Here is a 24,431-nt window from a genome sequence, read left to right as displayed (position 1 = left end):
AGATATATATTTATATAATTGAAATTTACAGAAAAACAAAAGATGAAGACATGTGTATAAACAACAAGCAGGTGTATTAGTTTGACGCTCGGGAATGTGAGAAAGTCTTTTACATTTCGAGCCTACGCTCTTCAACAGAAACGAACACGAGGATATAAAGAGCGAAAGAATTTTTTTTAAATTGTGGATTTAGCGGTCAATCATGATGACTGGTTGGAAAAAGGTAGTTGGACAAGAGAGTTAGGAAGAAGGGGTAATATTGGAGTACTGATAATCCCAAAGTGAAGGTTCGCGTGCGTGTGTGTATGTGAGCGCGTGTGTGTATGTGAGCGCGTGTGTGTATGTGAGCGCGTGTGTGTATGTGAGCGCGTGTGTGTGCGTGTGGATAGAGGCTGGTGACTTTGACGTGTGCATGTGTGCGTGTGTGTGTGCGTCTGTAATGTGTAGGTGTGAGGATGACGGTGCGGGTGCTGGGAAGTGGTCATTGCTAGTTTGTGCGGAGTGATGTGGGGTGGTGTGATGTGGTATGGTGGTGTGGTGGTGTGTTGTGCGGTGTAGCGGTGTGGGGTGTGAGGATGTGAGGGTGAGGTGTGGGTTTGGGGTGAGGATGTGGGGGTAGGGTGAGGATGTGGGGCGGGGTGTGGACGGAGGGGTATCAATGAAGGGAGAAGGTGGGTAGGAGTAAAGAGAGGAAGCAGGTGCCATGGTAAGAGAGGAGAGGGGAGTTGAGCCCATGTGGAGCAAAGGAGCGAAGAGAGAAGATTAATTCTTGTTCACGACGAAGGCGGAAGTCCGGATAGTCCATGTGCAAAGACAATCCGAACACAGACAGGTGCTGTAATGAATGACCGGTAGAGCAAACATGGCGCGAGACCAGGGTGTCATTGCCGAGTGTAATGTCTCGTAGGTGCCCCGCGAACCGGTCAGCCAATCGGCGTCCCGTTTGACCAATGTATAGAGAAGCACAGAAAGAGCAGGAGATGCAGTAAATGACGTTGCTAGAAGTGCAGGTAATAGAGTCAGTAATACGATAGGGACGATGATGAGTGTCTGTGAGGATGGTGGTATTGGAGAGATAGGGCCAAGTGCGGCAGCATGGGCGAGAGCAGGGGAACGAGCTAGGTTGGGAGGTGGGGTTAGGGAAGAAACTGTGGACCAGGAGGTCACGTAGGTTGTGGGCTCGTTTGAAGGAGCGAAGGGGTAGCTTGGGAAAGATGTATGAAGTGGAGGGGTGGGACTGGAATCGCCGGAGGTGGAGGGATGGTAGGTGAGGGAAGTTACTAAAATGGACCTCAATATTTTGTGAAATCATGTATTAATCAAATAAAATTAGTTTCTTAAACGTTCACAATCTTTTCAATATCTATTGGGAAAGTAAAATTGAAATCGTAAGTTTCAGAGTCGTTTTTCTAATAGGTTTAACTAGTTGTGCGAAGAAGTGAAATAAGAGGGAACTGAAATCTTGTCATGAAACCAGCTTACAGTTATCTTTAGTTGCATTTGGCAACGTTTTAACTGACCATTATGTAGACGTCTAAGAGGCAAAAAGCCTTAAGTTGATTGTGGGAGAAAGGGAGGCGAGGTAGAGTGTTGATACTTTCTATAAGGATATTATCAACGAAAGTAAAGAGAATTGGCTCCGAGTAGGAAACAGAACCAGCATGCAACTCAATAGGAGTTTACCTGATGATTTACGATGCTGGCCGCAGCCACACAACGTTGATACTGTATTTCCATTCTATTATTAACAGTTTACTTGGTGCATTCTTGTTATTGAAGAGACCTTGAAAAATAAATAAACAAATAAATTATGTACAGTTGAAGTCACCGGAAATGATTTACGATTTCGAAAAATATCTGTATCATGGATTAGGATTTGTTATTCTCAATTCGGTATTTTAACAAACGGTAATAGTAGCAAAATTACTGGATCCAAAACTGTGTTTAAGATAAATTAAATAAATTCTCCAAATAAAGACAACAGTTCTGACATTGATTGTAGCTTCTGTTTAATGTTATTGTTAGAGAAAAGACTTCGAAAGTGATCGCCAACGCAGTTTCCTCTCACCGCTTTCCCTCTTTCCTTCTCTCTCCCTCTCTCCCGATCTCTATATAATCATGTATATATTTACACATGTGTACATATATATATACGCATACATAAATACATGGAAACAAACCTGCGCATGTATATGTGTGTGTGTGTGTGTGTGTGTGTTTGCGTGTGTGTATGTATATATATATATATATATATATATATATATATATATATATATATATATATATATATATATATATATATATATATATATATATATTAGGTCATCAGGTATGAAATTTGTAGAAGAAAAAAAAAAGTTTGCTAATGTTTTATAAATACAAGGAATAGTTTTATTCTTCAAAGTATGCACCCATATTGTCAATAAACTTTTGCCATTTCAGCGGTAGCTTGTCCAGCCCGGAACTGTAAAAGCTTGGCAATCTATAGTCAATAAAATATTGGAAGGCCTGTTTTGCGGCATCGTCGGAATTAATATTTTTCCTGTCAAAAAGTTATCCAAATTCTGGAAATAGTGGTAGTCAGTGGAGGCAAGATCAGGTGAGTATGGTGGATGATGGAGAATTTTTAACTCCAGCTACTGTCATTTTTGTGATGTGTGGTCTGACGTTGTCTTGCAATAAAATTGGAGTGGATCTGTTGACTAATCTAGGCTGTTTTTGGTCCAGATTTAATGGAATCATAATGGATCACACCTGCCAGACCACCAAACACACACCATCAGATTCTTTTGAGAAATTTTGCTTTTTGGATTGTGTTTTGGTGGCTCGTCTTTGTCCAACCATTATAATGAACGTTTACGGTTGTTGTATTGGATCCATTTCTTATTACATGTTACAATTTGATTCAAAAATGATTCATTTTTGTGACGAAAAAGTAGCATAAAGCAGCTTCCAAACGTTGCTGTTACTGATTTTTATCTAGTTCATGTGGAACCCACTTATCCAACTTTTTCACTTTAGGAGGTGAGTCAATATTGCTTGCTAACACTAAACAACAACGATGATTCACGGGCACTTTGAGATGGATCTGATTCGACGGTGGCTTTCAGTCCGTCATTAACCGCCTTTGTTTCTGGTCGACCGCGTTGCTCATTTGTGAAGTCAAAGTTACCAGAACGAAATTTTGCAAACCAATGTGATACTGCCCGCTGTTTAATAACATTAGAATGAAATACTCCATTAATGTTCCGAGTTGTCTGTGATGCTGTATTTCCAAGAAAGAACTCATATTTCAAAACTGTACGAATTTCCGACTTATCCATCTCTAAACAAAAGTAGCAAAAATTGATTTATATATACTTTATAAAGCGCAAAATGAGTTAGAATAAAGAAATAGACGTGTCAGCTTTCTAACAAAAAATAAAGATTGTCAAAATATAATAATGGCGCAAAATGAGCAGCTGTTAAAATTTACCACGACCTAATATTTATATATATATATATATATATATATATATATATATATATATATATATATATATATACAAGCGTACATACAGATAGATACACAGACATACTTTTGTGGATATGTGTGCATGTTATGTATCGAGGTGGGTTGGTAGAATCTGCATTGGTAATAAAAATACCCGTTATTAATTTTCCTTTTTATTACCCCTCTTAATGTTCGGACCATTTCGTATTTCGCTTTCGACAGAAAGATGAAATAGTACCAGATAAAGTAGTAAGGCTGATACAATAGATTCAAAATCTCTTGAAAATGGTGGTTCAGAATGACTGTAATTAAATGACAGAATTAAAGCACCCTTACACATACGTCTGTGAATCACGGTGTTTTCTGGAAGAATATTTCTCAATGTTTTACTTACTGAGAAGTTTGAGACAAGCGAAATATTATTGTAAGGCTGCTGAAAATATTAATAAGAAATTACCTGCGCCCTGTGGAGCTGTTAATGATCTTAGAATGGACAAATTATATTAATCTTACTCATGTAGCTCCCTTAACGATTGCAGCTATAGCAAGGGAGATAATAATCTCGCTATAATATGAAACAGGATTAGAAATCTATAATAAAAAAAAGATGCATAGAATTCACAAATCTATAATTTTTTTTTTGATTACTTAATATAAATTTCTTAACGTTTCTAGTTACTGGTAATCATGTACAGCACTATTTCATTCTTTTTTAGAGATCCTTAGTATGTCTTAACCCGTGACTATTAAAGATTTTATGAAATGAGAAATTTCCTTAAGATGGAAATAATAACTGTCTGGGAGAAAGTCATGAAATGGCTCTCTTTTTCTTCTCCGTAGGACATAAATAAATTAGGAATCGAGAGAATAGAAAATTTTTTTGTGTTTACATACAGATTGATAGTTGAAAAATAGCTGCTTTCAGGGTATTCTACCTTGTGAAAATGTTTTATAGTTTCCAATAATTTCAATTTTAACTACAAATATAACTATTATTATTAAGCCAGTTTCCATTTTGCCGGACCCTAAACAGATGCCCCATTGCACCGCCCCAGACTGGTGCGTTTTATTTGACCCCAAAGGGTAAAAGACAAAGTTGACGTCGATGGGATTTGAATTCGGAGTACAATACGTCGGGAAAAAATATCATGAGCACACACCCCCGCGAAGGTTATAACGAAAGTAAATACAGGGTGTCCACAAAGTCTGGGTACATGGGATTAATTATTTCTTATAGTAAATTGTTTATGTCATGATTTTATTTACTCCATGTACCCACATGGGGATTAACACATACTTTAAGAATTTATTATTTCTTATATTTCATTGTTTATGTTATGATTTTATTTACTCCATGTACCCAGACTTTGTGGACACCCTGTACAAAAGCGGGCAAAACGTTTTTAAGAATCATTGGTTATTCAAATTGTCTAAACGTTGTCGAACCCAACTCTCGAATAGTCTTTAAAAAAAATTAGGTGTACCCTACTGTACCCACTCCTTCACAGTCCCTTTTACTTTGTCTCTGTCAAAAAATCGCTATCTCTGAAAATTATCCTTCATTGTACCAAACAGGTGAAGTCGGTGGGCGTTAGACCTGAATTATACATATACTTGCCCACACTCGCTGATTGCCCGATCTTTTTTTTTACTAAAGATGTGTATGTTGCACATTGTCATGGTGAATAGGAATCCTTGTTCGACATCTTCCTCCTAACGGCTTCTCTAAGCTTTTTGAGTATCTCGTGCGTGTGTGTCCACGCACAAACAAACACACGGATATTATGTGTGTAGGTATGTCTGTGTATGTTTGTGTGTAGAGCGTTATAGATTAAGCAGTTGACATTATTTATCGGATCAACTATAGCAATACATTAATCATTATAAATAAATACATGTATAAGCTAGATTGACACCATCCGTCACATTAACAAACAAGAAAAAGGTAAAAAGGTCTCGCTCTCTATTTCTCTCTCCTTCTCTCTTTCTTCCTCCCACTCTCTCTCTCTCTCTCCATGCATATGTGTACGTGTGTGTGTGTATGAATGCACACACACACACACACACACATATATATATGTATGTATATATGTGTGTGTGTATATATATATATGTATATGTGTGCGCGTGTGTGTACATATGTGTGTGTGTGTACATACATGCATACAGTCATACATAAAAGGATACATGTACATACTTACATATATACGTGTGTGTGTGTATGTGTGCGTGTATGTGTGTGTGTGTATGTGTGTGTATGTGTGTGCGTGTGTGTGTATGCTTGTTTCAACATTAACCTTCAATTGTCATTTTATAATTATTCGTCTTAATCAAAGGGTGGAGAAATTAATAAAAATAGCCACTTAGTGTATGTAAATCAACATTTCTTCTTTTATTGGCTAGATAATTGAACCCAGCATTTGCAATATTCATCACAGCCAACTTAGAAGAAAATACTAACATCTTGAAACAACATCTGAAAAATTGATTTTCAGAAATAGATTATTTTTTTTTATATATATTTCAAGTCTTTAATTAAATCTGCAAATATTTTAATTTAAGAATTCAGTTGTTTAGAACTATTTATATTTATAGTGTTTAATTTCTTATTGGCTACAAGTTTGTGTAATTCAATATGTGTCATTTACCGGTAAGATGGAATGTCTCTCTGTATTTTGTTTCTTGGAGTCAGGTGTACATTGACTGGTATTGTTCTTAGTGTGCCCAAATTCGCCAAACACTGCTCGGAGCGCATCAATTTTGGCTGTCAAGAAAATTACATTTTTCTCTTTTCCTACACAACTTTCTTCAAAGAAAGACACATGTCTCTAAAACTATCTTTTTTCTTCTTTCTTATGTAACGTGTTTCAGTCATTGGACGACGGCTATGATGGAGGTTTTTTTTAATAAATCAACCCCAGTATTTAACTTTTTAAAGTTCGATACTTATTCTGTCGATCGCTTTTGCGAGATTACGGAGATCTAAACAAACCAACAATGGTTGTCACGTGGCGGGGAAGGGAAAATACAAAAACAATGACACATACACACACACATACACACACACATACACACACACACATTCGTACACACATGTACGCACGCACGCACACACACACACACACACACACACACATACAGGACAGGCTTTCTCAATTTCCGCCTACCAAATCCACTCATATGGCATTGGCTAGTCCGAGGCTATAGTAGAAGATATTTGCTCAAGGTGACACGCAATGGGATCGAAGCCTTAATTATGTGGTCGCAAAGCGAGATTCTCAACCACACAGCCATGCCTGTTTACTTTTTTCTTCCAATTTAACATCAATACTTGGCTCTTTGATGACTTTAGCCTAATTAACTTGTCTGCAAGCATTCAAACTACACACCTGAGCCATTCACTTTGCTCGTGGTTTCTTTCCTGCAGAAAATTGACGTGGACATATGTTCAAACTGAATATCAACCACATCAATCTCACCAGTCTGGGAGAACCGGCAATGATAATGTTCGCTACGCCTCACCATTCTCCTTTTCCTCATTTGACTCGTTTATAAAGTATTATTCAAACCTTCACATTAAACCAGTCATTACGTTATATTTTAAAATTTTTACTGCCATTACTAATTATTTGATATTTTTATGACTTATATCTATTTGAATGTACATATTATTCAATATAGAGAGAACGCTAATAATACGATGAGAAACTGAACGCGATCGAGCAGTGTTATCAAAGCCACACTAAGTTGTATCCAATGAATTCCGTTTGTCTAGCCTTAATCCTATGCGTCATCTTCCATACAGTGAAGTAATGTAGTAACTTTTAAAATAGCATCTAACATTAGGGTTTAGTAATCAACGTAATCTTCATTATTATTTTAAAGGGTAGGTATTTTTAGGAACCTCGGGAGCAACATAGTATGTAGAGAGTCAGGGGGTTAATCTATGTATCAGCAAATGCTAAACAGCACTTAAGTCTCAGCATATGGAAATCTAAATTCTCAGATAATCTGAATGTAAACTTTTCCTACGTAGCGGTTGGATCTGTAATATTTTATGGTTCTTCTTATCTGAACACGAAAAGCTTGAAACTATACTGGAAATTACCTACTGCACATGTCTCATGTCATCCTGGAGAATCATAAGAGAAAGAATTAGTCCTCCATGCAGGGTATTGTTGGCGAAGAAAATAGGAGCTTTTAGTGACAACCTACTTCGGATATTTGAAAATGGTCGTAATTGCACTGCGTTTTTTGAGATCATATATATATATATATATATATATATATATATATATATATATATATATATATATATATATATATATATATATATATATATATATATATATATATATATATATATATATGCATATATACATATATATATGAACATACCTACATATATATGTATATATACATGCATATATGGGTACGGGACGTCAAAAAACGTGAACAAAATGAAAAACGAGAACATAAAAGAACAACAAAAACATGAAAAACGAACTTTTTTTCGGACAACGAAAGAAACAAATAGAGAAACGAGACAGGCAACATAAAGAACAATCTCTTCATTAGCTGTTCCCTGTTTTATCTATTCCGCATTTCGAAGGTTAAGACAAGACGTGACTTCGTTAAAACAGTCCTTCCCGCAAAGCAAATTAAATAAAATTTGGGATTTTTGCGGAGGGTTAAAGTGGTAACAAAAACAGGACAGTAAGAACAAAATAGTTAAAACAAGCGGTGAGGGCTGTTAAGCCATAACGAGATGAAGTGGTGAACGCTGGAGAAAGGAGCTGTGACAAGAGACAGGCAAAAGTAGGTCATATTTCTTGTAAAGCAAGAGGAAAAAAGAACGATAGCCGCTGGTCACGTGTGAGCAACGACAGAGTCAAGGGGGAAGAGTAAGGGAGAGAGAGGGAGAGAAAGAGAACGGTAAAGGGGGGAAGAAGAAAAACAGAAAGAAAGAAGAATAAGCGAAGGGAGAATAGAGAGTGTGGAGTGCGCATCTGAATTATTAAGATAAAACTTACTAGGAAATGGATGCGTGGCGTTCGATCATATAATAATATAAATAATATATATATATGCATATATACATACATATATGTACATACCTACATATATTTGTATATATACATGCATATATGGGTATAGAACATTAAAAAAACGTGAAGAAATGAAAAACGAGAACATAAAAAAACAACAAAAACATGGAAAACGAACATATGTACATACATATATGTACATACCTACATGTTCCTTTTTCATTTTGTTCACGTTTTTTGACGCCCTGTACCCATATATGCAAGTATATATACATATATATGTAGATATGTACATACACAGGCATGCAAGAAGTAAATAGACACCTTTAATTTTCAAAATTTCTGATCTAAGCGTCTTAATATGTTTTCAGCGGTGTAGAATTTACAATGTAATTATTCCTTTTCATTCCAGGTGTCATTATATTAAACATTTTCGAAGAGTAACCGTGCCACGCACAAATAATTCAGCAGAACTGTCAGATTTTCAAAGAGGTCGTATTGTTGGGCAATCTGAGGCTGGTCTTAGCCTGGCGAAAAATTGCCAAAAATCTTCAAATTCCTCTAGATAGTGCAATTCAAAAGCCAAGGAAAAGATTCAACAGATTCTCGTCCCGACCGACCTGGGCCCTCGGAAAGGAAGCTTCGCTGTTTGAAGAGAATTGTGGAAAACGATCCCCGTTCGAAGGCTTCTGACATTGCAAAACAGCTAGAAGGCAGTCCAAGAACGTGTGTTACATATCTGCATAAGCTTGGGTATTATGGACGAGCAGCTAGAAGAAAACTTCTCCTTCAACCAATTAATATCATTAAAAGAAAGAAATGGGCTAAGGGGATGTCAGAAAAATCCAGTTCATTTTGGGATAGAGTGATTTTCTCAGATGAATCCAGATTTGCATTATTTTCAGACAGTGGACATGTTTGGGTCTGGAGGTTTCCCAATCTAGAATTTGATTTGAGACGACTCCAACCAACTGTGAAACCTGGCAGTATCTCTGTAATGGTATGGGGAGCTATCACCAGCAACGATCATTCTGAGTTGATCGAATGTGTTGGAACAATAAACTCTGAAAAACACTTCGAAATACTTAAGCAAGGACTACTTCCAATGTGTTCACACGATAACATTACGAAAAGTGAATTTTAATTCATAGAAGATGGGGCTTCATGCCACACAGCGAAAAGGAATCAACAATGGCTGACTGAAAATGGGATCAAAAAGCTTCCTTGGCCGAGCCAATCTCCCGAGCCAATATATATATATATATATATATATATATATATATATATATATATATATATATATATATATATATATATATATATATATATATATATATATATATATATATATATATATATATATATATATATATATATATATATATATATATATATATATATATATATATATATATATATATATATATATATATATATATATATATATATATATTTATATAAAGGGCATTATTACAGAAAATAATAACGCCACACAGTGGACTTCTCAAAATAACCACATTTAGTACTAAATGTGGTTATTTTGAGAAGTCCACTGTGTGGCGTTATTATTTTTCTGTAATAATGCCCTTTATATAAATATAAACGAATAATTATATTCTTGGGAATAGAAATTTCCCTTATGAATTTTTTTACACACTGGCTTCTTGATAAAATTCTTGTAAAAGAGTTTTATCCTTTTTTGAATTTATATATATATATATATATATATATATATATATATATGCATGAAACCAATTAGAGCATACTAAATAGAGCTATGCGAAAAACTCGACAGAGACCTAAATCTAAAGATGAATTGTTTTGATTGTTGCATGAAAAGTGGGCAGAAATTCCATAAGCGACAATCATAAAACTCATCAGTTCAATGCCAAAAGGGGGGGAAACTGATGAAGAGATTGTTCTTTATGCTGCCTGTCTCGTTTCTCTATCTGTTTCTTTCGTTGTCCGAAAAAAAGTTCGTTTTCCATGTTTTTGTTGTTTTTTATGTTCTCGTTTTTCATTTTGTTCACGTTTTTTGACGTCCTGTACCCATATATGCATGTATATATACATATATATGTAGGCATGTATATATGCATATATATATATATATATATTATTTATATTACTATATGATCAAACGCCACGCATCCATTTCCAAGTATGTATATATATATATATATATATATATATATAACAGTTTATATATTGCTGTCGACAATTTATATTTTAAGAATTGAAAAACTAGTAAACTTTTTGTAAGTTATATTAAGCCATAATATAGCTAATAAAGAAGGTTTAATGTGCTACTATAAATTAATATTATTTATTGTTATCGGGATAATAAAATTTATGTTTTATTAGGAAGGTGGGCTTAATAGTTAAGTTTGAGAATTATTATGTATTGTTGAAAGTGGTCTTGTAAGATGTACATATCGCCTGTCACTTTTGTTATTGACATAAATAAGTCGTGACATAGTAGAAGTAATGGAAATTTTTTCTGGAAAAGGTTAGTTTATAACAAAAATTAATATAAATAAATACTGTATGTGCGTGAGTGTGTGTATGTATGTAGATGCGTATGTGTGTATGTGTGTGTGTAGATGCGTATATGTGTATGTATGTATGTATGTATGTATGTATGCATGTATGTATGTATGTATGTATGTATATATACACATACACATATACATGTACACATGTACATGTACGTACGTACGAACGTGTTTGTATGTATGTATGTATGTATGTATGTATATATGTGTGTGTGTGAAAGATTATTTATATATAAGAAGAAAATGAAGATAATAAAAGTAACTGCTATTAACTACAAAAGTAAATGCATCAGCCCTCCATAACATTAAGCAAGATAATGAGTTATTTGATTAAAACTAGCGTAGCTTTTTATATGAGGAATGTCGGTTATTTATTTATTTATTTATTTGTCTTTTAATGGCTTAATCAGACCGGAGACATAGCTCAAACGTTTGCAAAAAAGTGGACTCTGCAAAAGGTAGCCAAGGGCTAGAGAGTAAAGCTAAACCAAGCAATAGATTAAGTCCACTTCCTTCGTTGAAAGTTTACGTTATCACCCGGGGATGGCTTGAATGATTTCATTTCCCTCGTAACTTAAATTAATCAGGGACATCTATAAAGTTGAATACATAGATAATTAGTTATTATATTAATACAAGACTGCTAATTAATCGGGTGGAGTGTAGATGAATGATACGTTTATGTAACAAGTATATATTTTATAGATTCTGGGCAGGGATAAAAGTTCGTATCGGTCTGGACAAGATTGAAGTTGGATCACGGAGAGAAGAAACTAAATACTGAAAGACTCCCTAGTATAGTTCTCCACTGTTTCTCCCACCTCACTACTTTATAAATGAATAAAAATTAATTTCTTGATGCTGAAATTGAAATATGTTTCACCACGCTGTGCCAGGAATTTCTGTCTTATTAGCTTTTGTAGGTTCTCAATTTCATGTTATGTATCTCTGTCAATATCAATATAGTTGAGTGATTTTCATTCTCTTTTAGAGTGTGGCAGTCTCCAAAATATCATCTAATATGATGTAGTCTTCTGTTTGGTAGCAGTGACCTGTAAAGCCTAATCTGCATTGAGCAACAGTAGCACACGTGGCTGGAATGAGTCAATAAATCTTTTAACAAAACCATTCGCACCGAAAGCATTTAAAGTTTGTTTACAAAAACTACTACGAATTAATATAGTTTTTTTTTTCTGTCGAGGGCTTATATGCCCCATTATTAGACTATTTTCCTTAGTCATTTGCACGGTGATCGTTTTGAGCTTTAAGCTTATAAAAAAGATACCATTAAATCTTTTCTATTTTTAAATCCTGTGCTCATGCCATGTGATTTGATCCCTCATGAGAAGTCTGGTGCGTGTATCATCAAAGTAATCTTGAACCTCCTTCTTCATAGTGCAGATTTCCGCACGTTAAAGAATGATCTCTAAACATGTTCTGAAGAAAACCAGCCTTATTGAGATTGAAATACTTGATTGCCAAATATTTTGGTGCTTGATGCAAGCATAATCAAATACCGAAACATATGAAACAGAAAATATATTTCTATCAACAAATGATTGCAGAAATACTGTTTTGAAATTGTGGAACAAGGCCAGCAACCTCATGAGAGGTGGGTAAGTTTATTACATCGGTCCCAGTGTTCAACTTGTACTTATTTTATGGATCCTGAAAAGATAAAAGACAAAGTCGACCCCGGCAGCATTTGAACTTATAACGTAAAGTCGGAAGAGATGCCGCTAAGCATTTTCCCTGGTGCGGTGACGATTCTGCCAGATCGCTGCCTTAGGGATTGCATAAATATTGTTAAAAGATTATGGACCGGAAACAAAAATTGCTAACATCAAGTAGTGATGATACTTTGTACGTATTTAGAAGATAGTCATTATTTATCAGGGAACAACTCTTCACATTTTAGCAGCGGGCATAGTCGATTAAATCTACTCTAGTACCTAAATGAACTTATTTTATCACATTCCCGAGTGAAGGCGGGAATGAAAAGTAAAATCAACCTTTGTTGGATAATATTGGTCAATATTAAACATAGTTAGGCGGCGAGCTGGCAGAATCTTTAGCACGTCTGGCAAAATGCTTAGCAGTATTTCGTTTGTTTCTACGTTCTGATTTCTAATTCTGCCGTAGACGACTTTGCCTTTCATCCTTTCGGGGTCGTTAAAATAAGTACCAATTGAGAACTGAGGCCGATGTAATCGACCTACCCCACTCCGAACTTGCTGGCCTTGTGCCAAAATTTGAAACCAATATTAAGCTCAGTTAATGAATGATATTTTTGCTATATTGCAGTTTTACGTATGATATATTTATGTAAAAATACATTCCTAAACGAAAGATTATAGCTGACAACATTGATAAGCAAATTTTAGTAGACTTTCATGTTAACCCAAGTATGCCTTTCGTTCGAATAATTAAGGTAAATTCTTCAGACCTGTCGAGGAAATAAGAGACAATCTGTAGAGTCTCTGCATGAGAAATGTTTTTAGGTCTAAGATTTAGGAAAGTGCTGTTCCTATTTAGCTCCACATTAACTTTGAGTTGAAAACCTATGATCAAAAGTGTTCCAGCTATAACAATACCACCTAGTTTCAGAGATAATGCAGCTAAAATTACATTATTCGGTGTATCATCACGTCTATTAAAGACGGTAAGGACAAGTTTGAGAAATGTTTGACTGCTATTTTTAGCATGTCCGACAATCATAGGGCTGCTCGCATGATGACATAGAAGTAATTTTCAATGTAACATTTAATTTCATTGACCATCAAAGTGATATTATGCATAGAACAGACGAGGATGAGATTCATTTAGATTAAACGTTCGTTACAAATGTTGTTATTAGCAAAGTAACAGAAGTTCGTAGGAACCCATCGTTCAAAGATTTTGTCCAAATATTACATCAGAAAATATAGCCGTATTTGTTTTGTTAGTGTATATTAGTTTTTCCTATGTGTCATGGTTTAGCGATAAAAGTGTAACAGCTTGAAGATTAAAGCATGCTTTAACCAGGGTGATTTGTTTCTTTAGTACGACAATTTTCACGGCTACCCATTTGATATACAGTTTATCTAATAAGTAATTCTTTCATCATTACTAAGGCAAGTATTATGGGTAGGATCGTTACAGCGTCGGAAAAAATGCTATGAAATATTTGCGACAGCTCTTTATATTCTGAGTTCAAATCTATCCGAGATCAGCTTCGCCTTTCGTTTCCTTGTGCAATAAAGAACTGTGTACAAATAGCTTACAGTTGAAGAAGAGCTGGCAGAGGCTACTTAATAAATAGAACTGCTATTAATTCCCAATCTTTCAACATGTTGTAGCAATAGTAAAGAGGAAGGAGTATCAACATCTTACCCCATCAAGGAGAGTACTGAATATCCCCTTCCACTCATTGTGGGTTAGGTTCAGAGTAATGCTCCATTAAGACTGAATAACTAGGAACCTCAAACAGTTGAAAAAATAGCTTCCTGGTTTACACGGCCGGGATCAAATCCTCTCAAAAAAGATTAATGATTTATTACTTATTTGGTACTCTCTGATCATCTTATATTTCTTATTTACGTTCGAATTACTCCCCTTCTCCCTCCACCTTCTCTCCCTTCTCTTCCTTATCTCTCTCTCTCTCTCTCTCCCTCCCTCCCTCTCTCTCTCCCTCCCTCTCTCTTTGCCTCTCTAGCTTTCTTCTGATGAAAGATTAGCGTCCGAAAGGTCCGTCTAGACTCTTTCAAGCGTTTAATTAATACATTTGTTTCTTGTCCTTCCCGTGTTATATATATATATATATATATATATATATATATATATATATATATATATATATATATATATATATATATATATATATATATATATATATACATATATATACACATACATACATACATACATATATGCGTGTATATGTATCAAAGATTTTCTATGTATCTGTATGTATGTATGTATGTATGCATGTATATATGTAAGCATTTATGCTTTTTCTTTTAGTTTAAGTTCTTTTTAAGAGAGTTCAAGCCGGTTGCAAATAAACAAAATTTCTTGAGTTGAGTTCCCGGTGTTTGTAAATATGTGGTTGAGTTGGTGTGTAGGTTGAGCTGTCGATGCACAAGCCAAAGTGCGTGCGTCTTATTCATTTAAAGAATCTGTGGTGGAGAATCCTTGGAATATTTTACAAATCTTCACTCTGTCGCAAATAGACTAGATTTGGAGAATCCGTGTCAGTTACTTTTGCTCTTTCTTCGATAAAATTAGTATTTCTAGGGGTTTTTTTGCGTAAATGTGTTGGTACATAACCTAATGTACATATGATGATAGGTACAAATGATAAATTACAGTCAGGGTACGAGAGCAGTAAATTCCGCATTAATTCAACATAAATGTTCTCTTTTTCCTGGAGTCTTGGTATTTCTAGCTCAGCGTTCATTTTTTTTTTTTTAATAGGTTCATAAGATTTTCCCTGTAGAACGTGAGCATTTTGTGCCAGAAGCCTACTATCAGGTCCCTCTTAGGTGATTTTTCCTTTCGACAGTTTCATAATAAACCACTAGGAATGTTTCACTGGTGACATTATATATTTTGGGAGAGACATTTACACAATAGTTTAATCCTACTGCATCGCGATTGTGTTCTTTCTCTTTTAAAAAAAAAGACACATTAGATAATGTAGACTTAATATCTTTGAAGGAGCGGATGATCACGCTTGGATTGCCTTTGAAAAGAGGTTTGCTAGAGCAGGCTTGACTAGAACTAAACAACAATAATATAAGGCCAGTATAGGAACGTGGTCATTCGACGTGCTAGAGATAGCAGCTTCAACTCATGCCCTCCCAACTTTAAAAAGAGAAAGAAAAAAAATAGAAGTGTGGAATATCTTTGATCTTAGATTTATTCGGTCAGGCCAAAAAAGCACCAATTACCTATATTATCCTCATACAAATATAGTCATTAGGCGCCAATGAGGGACCCTGTATGTGGTCGTTGGACTGTGGGAAATAGTAGCAAAATCTCCCTCAAATGACAACCTATCGTCTTATATGATGGACAGAAGACAGGTAGTGTAAGTCATATACATCCCTTAGAAGATGGGATGATTATGTATGAAACCCCATTTAATACAGGTCTACTCGATCAAGTTAGACCTGGGATAACCAATAACACTATCTCCAATCTCCGTATACACTAACCTACAAGAAATCAATCACGACAGCATGCATACATACATACATACAAACATACATACATACATACATACATACATACACACACACATACATACATACATACATACATACATACATACATACATACATACAAAAAACAAACGCTACACATAATTTGAATGAGCAGTGGAAATATCACTGGAATTTTAATTTAACATTCCAATTGGACGATCTAAGTTAATTTAAAAAAAAGGTGTTCCTAAATTAGTCTTTAGAGTCGTTTAATCAAGAAATTTAATTTATTTCCGTTGAATTGGTAAAGTGCAAAAAAAATATTGTCTCTGGAAGGTATATATAAGTGGTTCTGAATTTACCTCAGTGTGATTATTGAGCCAGCAACCTGCCATAGTAGCTGATCTCTCATCTGACCACAGTTTCGGCGAAAGGTGAAACTTTTTTATATATAACTTGTATAATTTCTCTTTCAGCGATGCTGATATCACTGAAGTTTGAAACGATGCCTTAAACATGTTTTCATGTTTCGTTTTTCTGTTATTTCAGATTACATTGCGCTCGTATTAATGTAGCAAAACAACGATGATTAAGCTTTTAACTTAAAAAGAGATCGAAACGGAAGGCTATTGCATTTATTTCGCATTTTTAGCGCTTATTCAAAATGTGTTTATTTATTTATCTATCTATGTTTTCAAAAATAATGTTTAAATATGGTGCATGTGGTATGTGAAAGGATTTTTATGTTAGAGGTAGATTATATATATATATATATATATATATATGTATATATATATTTATGTTAGAGGTAGATTATATATATGTATATATATATATATATATATATATATATATATATATATATTTATGTTAGAGGTAGATTATATATATATAAGGTTCTTTACGACTTAGCAGCGGAGAATAGAATGACTTCATTAGGTATTCATAGTTTTCTTCCTGCAGCTTCTCTTATGCCAGATACTTCCAATGCTTGATGAGCAAGTTCTGCTGCCAAATTTGCAAGCAAGGAAGGTGCTGCAGGGCATCATTACGGTGCTCTTGGGGTTTATTATAGTTTAAATATGGTACGCTTTTCTTTTCTATACTATACATTATGTGAATGATAGTATCTTTCGTAACAGTTTTCCAAAAGACTAATCTCCTGCTCATAGCCAGTATGACAAAGAGAGCGACATGACGGTGTCTTGTGTAACTTGCATGCAATAAATACCGAACACAAGGTATTAGTGTACACGTACCAGTTTTCCCGCCAGCTGCATATTGTTTGTATAGAACAAACTCATACACACACACATGGCGCAGGCGTAGCTGTGTGGTAAGAAGCTTGCTTTTCAACCACATGGTTCCGGATTCAGTCATACTGCATGGCACCTTGAGCAAGTGTCTTCTTCTATAGCTTCCGGCCGACCAAAACTTTGTGAGTAGATCTGGTATCTTTAAATCTGTGCTCGTTCCCCACCACCACTTGGCAACCGGTGTTGGCATGTTTACGTTCCCGTAACTTAGCGGTTCGGCAAAAGAAAAGAGAGAATAAATACCAGACTTTAAAAGAAACTATTGGCGTCGATTCATTCTTCAAGGCGTGACCATAAGCTAATAGCTGAAGCAAATAAAAGATATATATATATATATATATATATATATATATATATATATATATATGTATATATATTATATTATATCTATTATATATATATATATATCTATTATATTATATTATATTATATTTATTATATAAATATATATATATATATATATATATATATATATATATATATATATATCCACGCACACACATATATATCTTATATATCTATCTATCTATCTTTCTATCTATCTATCTATCTATCTATCTATCTATCTATCTATCTATATCTATATATATATATATATATATATATATATATATATATATATATATATATATATATATATATATATATATATATATATAAACGCTATTTTATATTCGTGTATAAGTGTATGAGTTTAGCTGAATCATATTTTTTACGTCATGAATATTGAACATACTTGAAGAGATGACCTACAGCGAAGGCATAGTATCAAAAATGTTATTGAATCTATTTTCTTCCTTACTTTATTCGACACATTGCTGCTGTCTTATCTAATTAGTCTGGATCTTTAATGAGTTTTAAAATGAATTATATTCAAGTACCTGCTAAAAGTTTCAAATATAAGTTCTATGTTCTAGCCATGTATTTTATAAATAAATATATATATATATATATATATATATATATATATATATATATATATATATATATATATATATATATATATATATATATATATATACGTGTGTGTGTGTGTGTACACACACAAATACACATGTAATACATATATATATACATATATACATACACAAAACACGTATATATATGTATATGTATATATATATATATATATATATATATATATATATATATATATATATGTATGTATATCTATATATATATATATGCATACATATATGTGTGTATATATATAATGTATATATATGTGTGTGTGTTTGTGTGAGTATACATGAATATGTATGTATGTATATATATATATATATATATATATATATATTTATGTGTGTGTGTGTGTGTGTGTATATGTATGAATGTATGTATGTATGTATGTATGTATGTATGTATGTATGTATGTAAACATACACGCTCGCTTCCATATACATGTATTGATACCTAAATGCTGTTTTAGTATATCTAGTTTTGCTTAACTCTGTCAGTAGTTTGACAAAGTTCATGTAAATATAAAAATGTATCTCACTGTAGCAAAGATAAAATCTGAAAGAAAATTAATTTCTCTATTTATATTCAAAGATGAGTATTTTTTTTTTTAATATATCCATTTTGCTGCTGTATTAATTTCTCGTTTTTAATGATCATTTACGTTAGAATTTCTACGATTTCTTAAATTTCTCATAAATATATTGATTTCTAGTTTGGTACAAGTCTATAAATTTTGACGTGTAGAACATTTAATTATATAGACTAGACTTTTATATTTCGAATAATAATTTTATAGACCACAGACGAATGAAATGCAAATCTGATTTTGCAGCGTTTTGAAATCAGAATGCATAGAAACTTAATACTGCTATACATTCTATTCGTTATTCAAGTATATTCTGTCATTCATCACCTTTACACCGTTCATTATACACTCCAAATATCTAAGGTGCTGGAGTGACATAGACGGTATTTATTTTCGCTCGTCTGAGGTTAATTCACCTTCTATTTTTCTGTGGTTGTTTATGCTATCAATGACAGAAAACTGGGACTCCGTCAGTTACGCGGACGAGGGTTCCAGTCGATTCGATCAACAGAATAACCTGGTCGTGAAATTAACGTGCAAGAGACTGAGCACTCCACAAATACACGTACCCTTAACGTAGTTTCCGGAGAGATTTAGTGTGACCCATTCAGATTCAGCGTGGTTTTTTGAAATACAGGTACTACTCACTTTTACCAGCTAAGTGGACTGGATCAACGGGAAATAAAGTGTCTTGCTCAAAGACACAAAGCGCCACCAGTAATCGAATTCACTATCTTAGGATCGTAAGCCGAATACCCTTACCGCTTAGCCACGCGTCTTCACTCAGTCACAGACGAATAGAATTAAAAATTGATATCGGAGAGATTTGAACTTAGAAAGTAAAGACATGAAACAAAAGGCGCCAGTTATTTAGACCAGCGGTTTGCCGTTTCTGTTATTTAGTCCAGCATTTTATTACTTTTTGTCATTTTTCCACCCTCAATATAGTGATTTCTAATATAGGCACGAAGCCTCATATTTAAATAAGGGATATAATCGATGGCCACCCAGTATCGTAGCTAGAATGTGCCACTAGGGATAGCCCTTGATTTTGCACCCACTCACGGGTTGATACAGCCTATAGAGGTTCATACAGCAGACCCAAAACTGCTGCCCACATAAAAGCGTTACTCGGGGCGAACCATTTTCCTCGTCTCCCTAGCTACGCTAACGTGGTCATTACTGTGCCATGGGTCGTAGACTTTATCCACCACTAGCTTTAACATCATTGCTTGACTCTTAGGTGCCGCTAGATGAGTCTGCTCTGATGCAGTCATTCATAACTTTCACCCTGCCTCCTACAATCTTGGAGACCTTTAAGAAGCCATGGCTACGGCTATTTCTCTTCTGACTAATTCATGTAAAACTAAAATAATATATAATGATTGTAAATGTTTGTTAAACGTAATTCTCACTGATCTTCTTGCTAATTTCATAGCAATTTTATTTACTTTATCTTCTCATTTATACATTTAATTAGTTTGGTTTTTATTACTTCTTATGCAACTAGTCTGATATTTTGAGGAAATAATAATTTGGAAGATGTAATTAATTGAATGTTTGGAGTTTATTGGTATTTAATTTATGGTGTGCCGAATTTGCATATTACAATGTTCATTTTTCTTACGTAGCTTACATCTTTGGAAAAGATGCGTAATTCACAATTTCACATTTTTCTATGATACTGATGTCGCTAGCTAACGATAGTCACATGTAGTTCTTGTCTAGCAATAAATTGCAATAACAGTGACCGTATATTATACCTTACCGTATCGGACAGAAAGGATTCATTATAATTCTAGATACCCCTAAAAAGATGAAGCTTTAACATCTGGAATGTTTTTGACCATATGCCTACTTCAACTTGGCTAACCCGGAACTAAACAACGACGGCAATCGCAGGAAAACTTGGGTTGCTCCCACCATTATATGATGAACACCACAAATAGTAAGGAAGGAAATCTACGATACGAATTTAATTCTTGAGTGTAGCTCTTACTTCTCAGAATGACATGAATAACACTTGTTTTACTCTTGTTTATAAATTTGTTTTCTTTGCTTTTCTTTTCCTTCATATTTAATCATTATTAAGCAATATTTTATCTTTATTTCAGTCAAACCTGTATTTCAACAATGAACCGTCTTATGAACAAATTCCGTCATCATTTCGGCAGAAAATACAGAGGAATCATGGAACCAATGAGCGTGATGTCCATGGATTTTCAAGGCAGATACATGGATTCTTATGGAAGAATGGTAGATCCCAGATTCTATGAATTCTATGGTAGATATTCTGACAATGATAGATACTATGGTAAATCTATGTACAACTATTACGGTTTCTATGATAACGATAGGTTCCATAGATATGGTAATTTCATGGACTTCCCAGAGAGGTTTATGGATATGTCCAGTTATCAGATGGACATGTATGGAAGATGGATGGACATGCACGGACACCACTCCAGTCCCTACTGGTATATGTTCAACTCTTCAAGACATGGCCACTACCCTGGCTACCGCTATGGTCGTAACTGGTTCTATCCTGAGAGATTCATGGACATGTCCCACTATCAAATGGACATGTATGGCCGATACATGGACAGATATGGACGTCAGTGCAACCCTTATTACAACTATTACAGGCGTTATATGTATTATCCATACATGAATTTCTACTATATGCACTATCCCGAGAGATTCATGGATATGTCCGGCTATCAGATGGACATGTATGGCCGCTGGATGGATATGTATGGTCGTCATTCAACTCCTTTCTACACCAACTATGGCAGATACTACCATAACTATCCTTATTATAACTATAGCTGGGGCCAAAGATATTACAACTACCCAGAGAGATACTTTGATATGACAAACTATCAAATGGATTTTGATGGCCGCTGGATGGATATGTATAGCCGTCATTGCACACCCTTCTACAGCTATCATGGCAGATATCACCACTACTACCCTTATCATAGCTACAGCTGGGGCCAAAGATTCTACAATAACCCAGAGAGATGGTATGATATGGATTATGAATTCCATTCAATGTCTCCCTATAATTACCACAGCAGGTACCACTACTTCAATTACAGTCCTTACTTCTCTGGAGGCCATAGATGGTTTGATATGTCCAATTATCAAATGGATTTTGGAGGTCAGTGGATGGATATGAATGGTCGTTACATGAACCACTTTGACCACTGGAATGAATACTTCTTCTAAGCATCGAGATTTTAAGAAAAGTTAACTGGCTACACTGTTGAAATTGAATGAGAATCGAAAGAAGCGTAATTATATTATGTTTTTGAAAATGAATTGTTTTATTGTTAGTGAATTCAGTCCCATATCAACTGAAATTTCCTGTGTTCAAATTAATAAAATTAACTTTTATTAATTATGTTCTATGTAAAATCTATGTAAAGAAATAGAACAACAATTGGGTCCTAATGGACTCGAACTTTCCAATACTAGATGTTCCAACTGTGTATTGATCGAAATTCTATAAATATTACAATGCCCGAAAACCGTATGAGAAGATATTGTAAGTGGAAAAATATAATATTTTAGATTAATTTATTTACAATATTTATTCTCTGAAATAAATGCGAAAAGCCAGGTTTGGGAGTGCAACAGTATGTATTGTATTTGCTAGGAATTTCAAATTGATATGTTAAAACTTGAATTTATACTCTTTTATAATTAGAAAATGTGATTAAAGAATTGGCTTATTTCACTTCATTTCCGTCTTCTTGGTTATTCCTTTGGTTGTAATAAACAACTGCTTTTCTGCTTTTTTTTAATTTGCTCTTTGTCTACTTTTATGAATATATAAAGTCAATTAAAAAAATTCATGAGAAAAATATGGCGTAGTCAGTATTGATAGAGAAAGCGAAATTATAAATTGGTGTCAAATTTTGGCACAAGGCCAGCAAGTTCGAGGAGAGAGTAAGTCGATCAGATCGATTCCAGTGCTCAACCGGAACTTATTTTATCGACCCCGAAAGGATGAAAGGCAAAGTCGGCCTCAGCGGAATTTGAACTGAGAACGTAAAGACTGACGAAATGCCGCTAAACGAGATAATTTATTAAAACTAAATAGCGTGTTTAAAACAGAGTTAAATGATGACAGCATATTTGAAATAAATAATTTCTATCGAATAAAGAGAACAGATAAAATGGATTTGATCATCAATAGAATATTACTGTTATTTAATTTATCATTCTTCAATGACTAGAGAGCAAGGAGGACGTACATTAACATTTAATCTCGTATCGCTAACCATAATCGACTGCCTCAGACCACTTGTAGCAGCATCTTTTCCTAGAAAAAGAAATGTTACTATCAACATCATGCATCGCTCTGTTTAGACTAGTAAAATTAACCATGTTACTTACCTGAAAAATCTATGTTCGACGATGTCATTGAGTTAATCGAACAATCATTTGTTGTGGCTGATTAGTTTAGGTAAAAAAAAAAATACCTTATCAGTTGCTTTGTTTTGTCAGCATGTAGAAAAAAGCAATGCTGCTTATGACTACTGGCATCTTAAGTCAGTGGTTATAACAATAGCTTCTACTAGGAAACAGCATCGCAATAATGTTAACGAGAATATCAAATGTATACATGGTAAAAGTTTTCAAATATAGAAACAGTTGAGTTTATGCCAGCCAGCCAGCTGCTAACCGGTGATTTCAATACTGACGAAGAATCTTTATTTACAAAGTTTACTTAAGCCTGATATGAGCCAGTAATAAAGTATAAAATGATAAGTTACATTATGTGGTTGACATGTGGATTCTTAGAATTGCTTCAATCACTCGTCTATAGGACACTAGATACACGTGTGTGTATGTGTGTGTGTGTGTGTGTGTGTGTGTGAATATGCGTGTGCGTACATATACATATATATATGTACTGTATGTATGTAGGTATGTATATTTATATGTATGTTATGAGTATGTGTTAGCTTATATGATTGTGTATGTGGTTGTGTTAGTATGTATGTATGCATGTAAATATTGTGATGCTGTAGGAATAAACTACATTTAAGCAAGCAAGTTTACGAAGAACCTGGACAAGCCACTGAATAATCCACTAGGTGGTCACTCAATCTGCTCGAAATAGTAGCGCTATATCTCTCACAAATCACCACTGTCTCTCTACCACACTAAAAAAAAAAAAAAAAAAAAAAAAAAGACATTTGAAAGACACGCATTAAATTTAGTTCTAGGTAACACCTACGCCTTGCTGAGAAAAGACAGGACGGTCACGACTCAA

General features: G+C 34.3%; 2 protein-coding genes across 3 annotated transcripts in view; one reads left to right on the top strand and one right to left on the bottom strand.

Moving 5' to 3' along the window:
• LOC106875834 (hemocyte protein-glutamine gamma-glutamyltransferase) overlaps nucleotides 1-24,027 on the bottom strand; it is a 79,603-nt gene extending 55,576 nt beyond the window's left edge. Inside the window, exons 1-2 of one of the 2 annotated variants that reach the window (XM_089360301.1) lie at nucleotides 23,549-24,027; nucleotides 1,684-1,783 (exon numbers count right to left, since the gene is read on the bottom strand). The gene's annotated coding sequence lies outside the window, so the exon portion shown is untranslated. The remainder of the gene's footprint in view (nucleotides 1-1,683; nucleotides 1,784-23,548) is intronic. The other variant, XM_089360310.1, reaches the window with a different exon arrangement.
• Nucleotides 16,651-22,891, top strand: LOC106875837 (uncharacterized). Its single transcript, XM_014924127.3, has 2 exons — nucleotides 16,651-16,716; nucleotides 21,259-22,891. Exon 2 carries the CDS (start codon nucleotides 21,278-21,280, stop codon nucleotides 22,373-22,375), a length of 1,098 nt encoding a protein of 365 aa, XP_014779613.1. The 5' UTR covers nucleotides 16,651-16,716; nucleotides 21,259-21,277; the 3' UTR covers nucleotides 22,376-22,891.
• Nucleotides 24,028-24,431: the final 404 nt, after the last annotated feature.

This window comes from Octopus bimaculoides, chromosome 1 (genome assembly GCF_046866305.1).
Source record: "Octopus bimaculoides isolate indiv1 chromosome 1, ASM4686630v1, whole genome shotgun sequence".
In the NCBI taxonomy this organism is placed as follows: Eukaryota; Metazoa; Mollusca; class Cephalopoda; order Octopoda; family Octopodidae; genus Octopus; species Octopus bimaculoides.
The sequence above is the reverse complement of the archived record's forward strand: the minus strand, read 5'-3'. Positions and strand labels throughout refer to the sequence as shown.

Coding starts and splice junctions, on each gene's coding strand:
- LOC106875837 (XM_014924127.3), top strand. CDS start 21,278: ATGAACCGTCTTATGAACAAATTCCGTCATCATTTCGGCAGAAAATAC.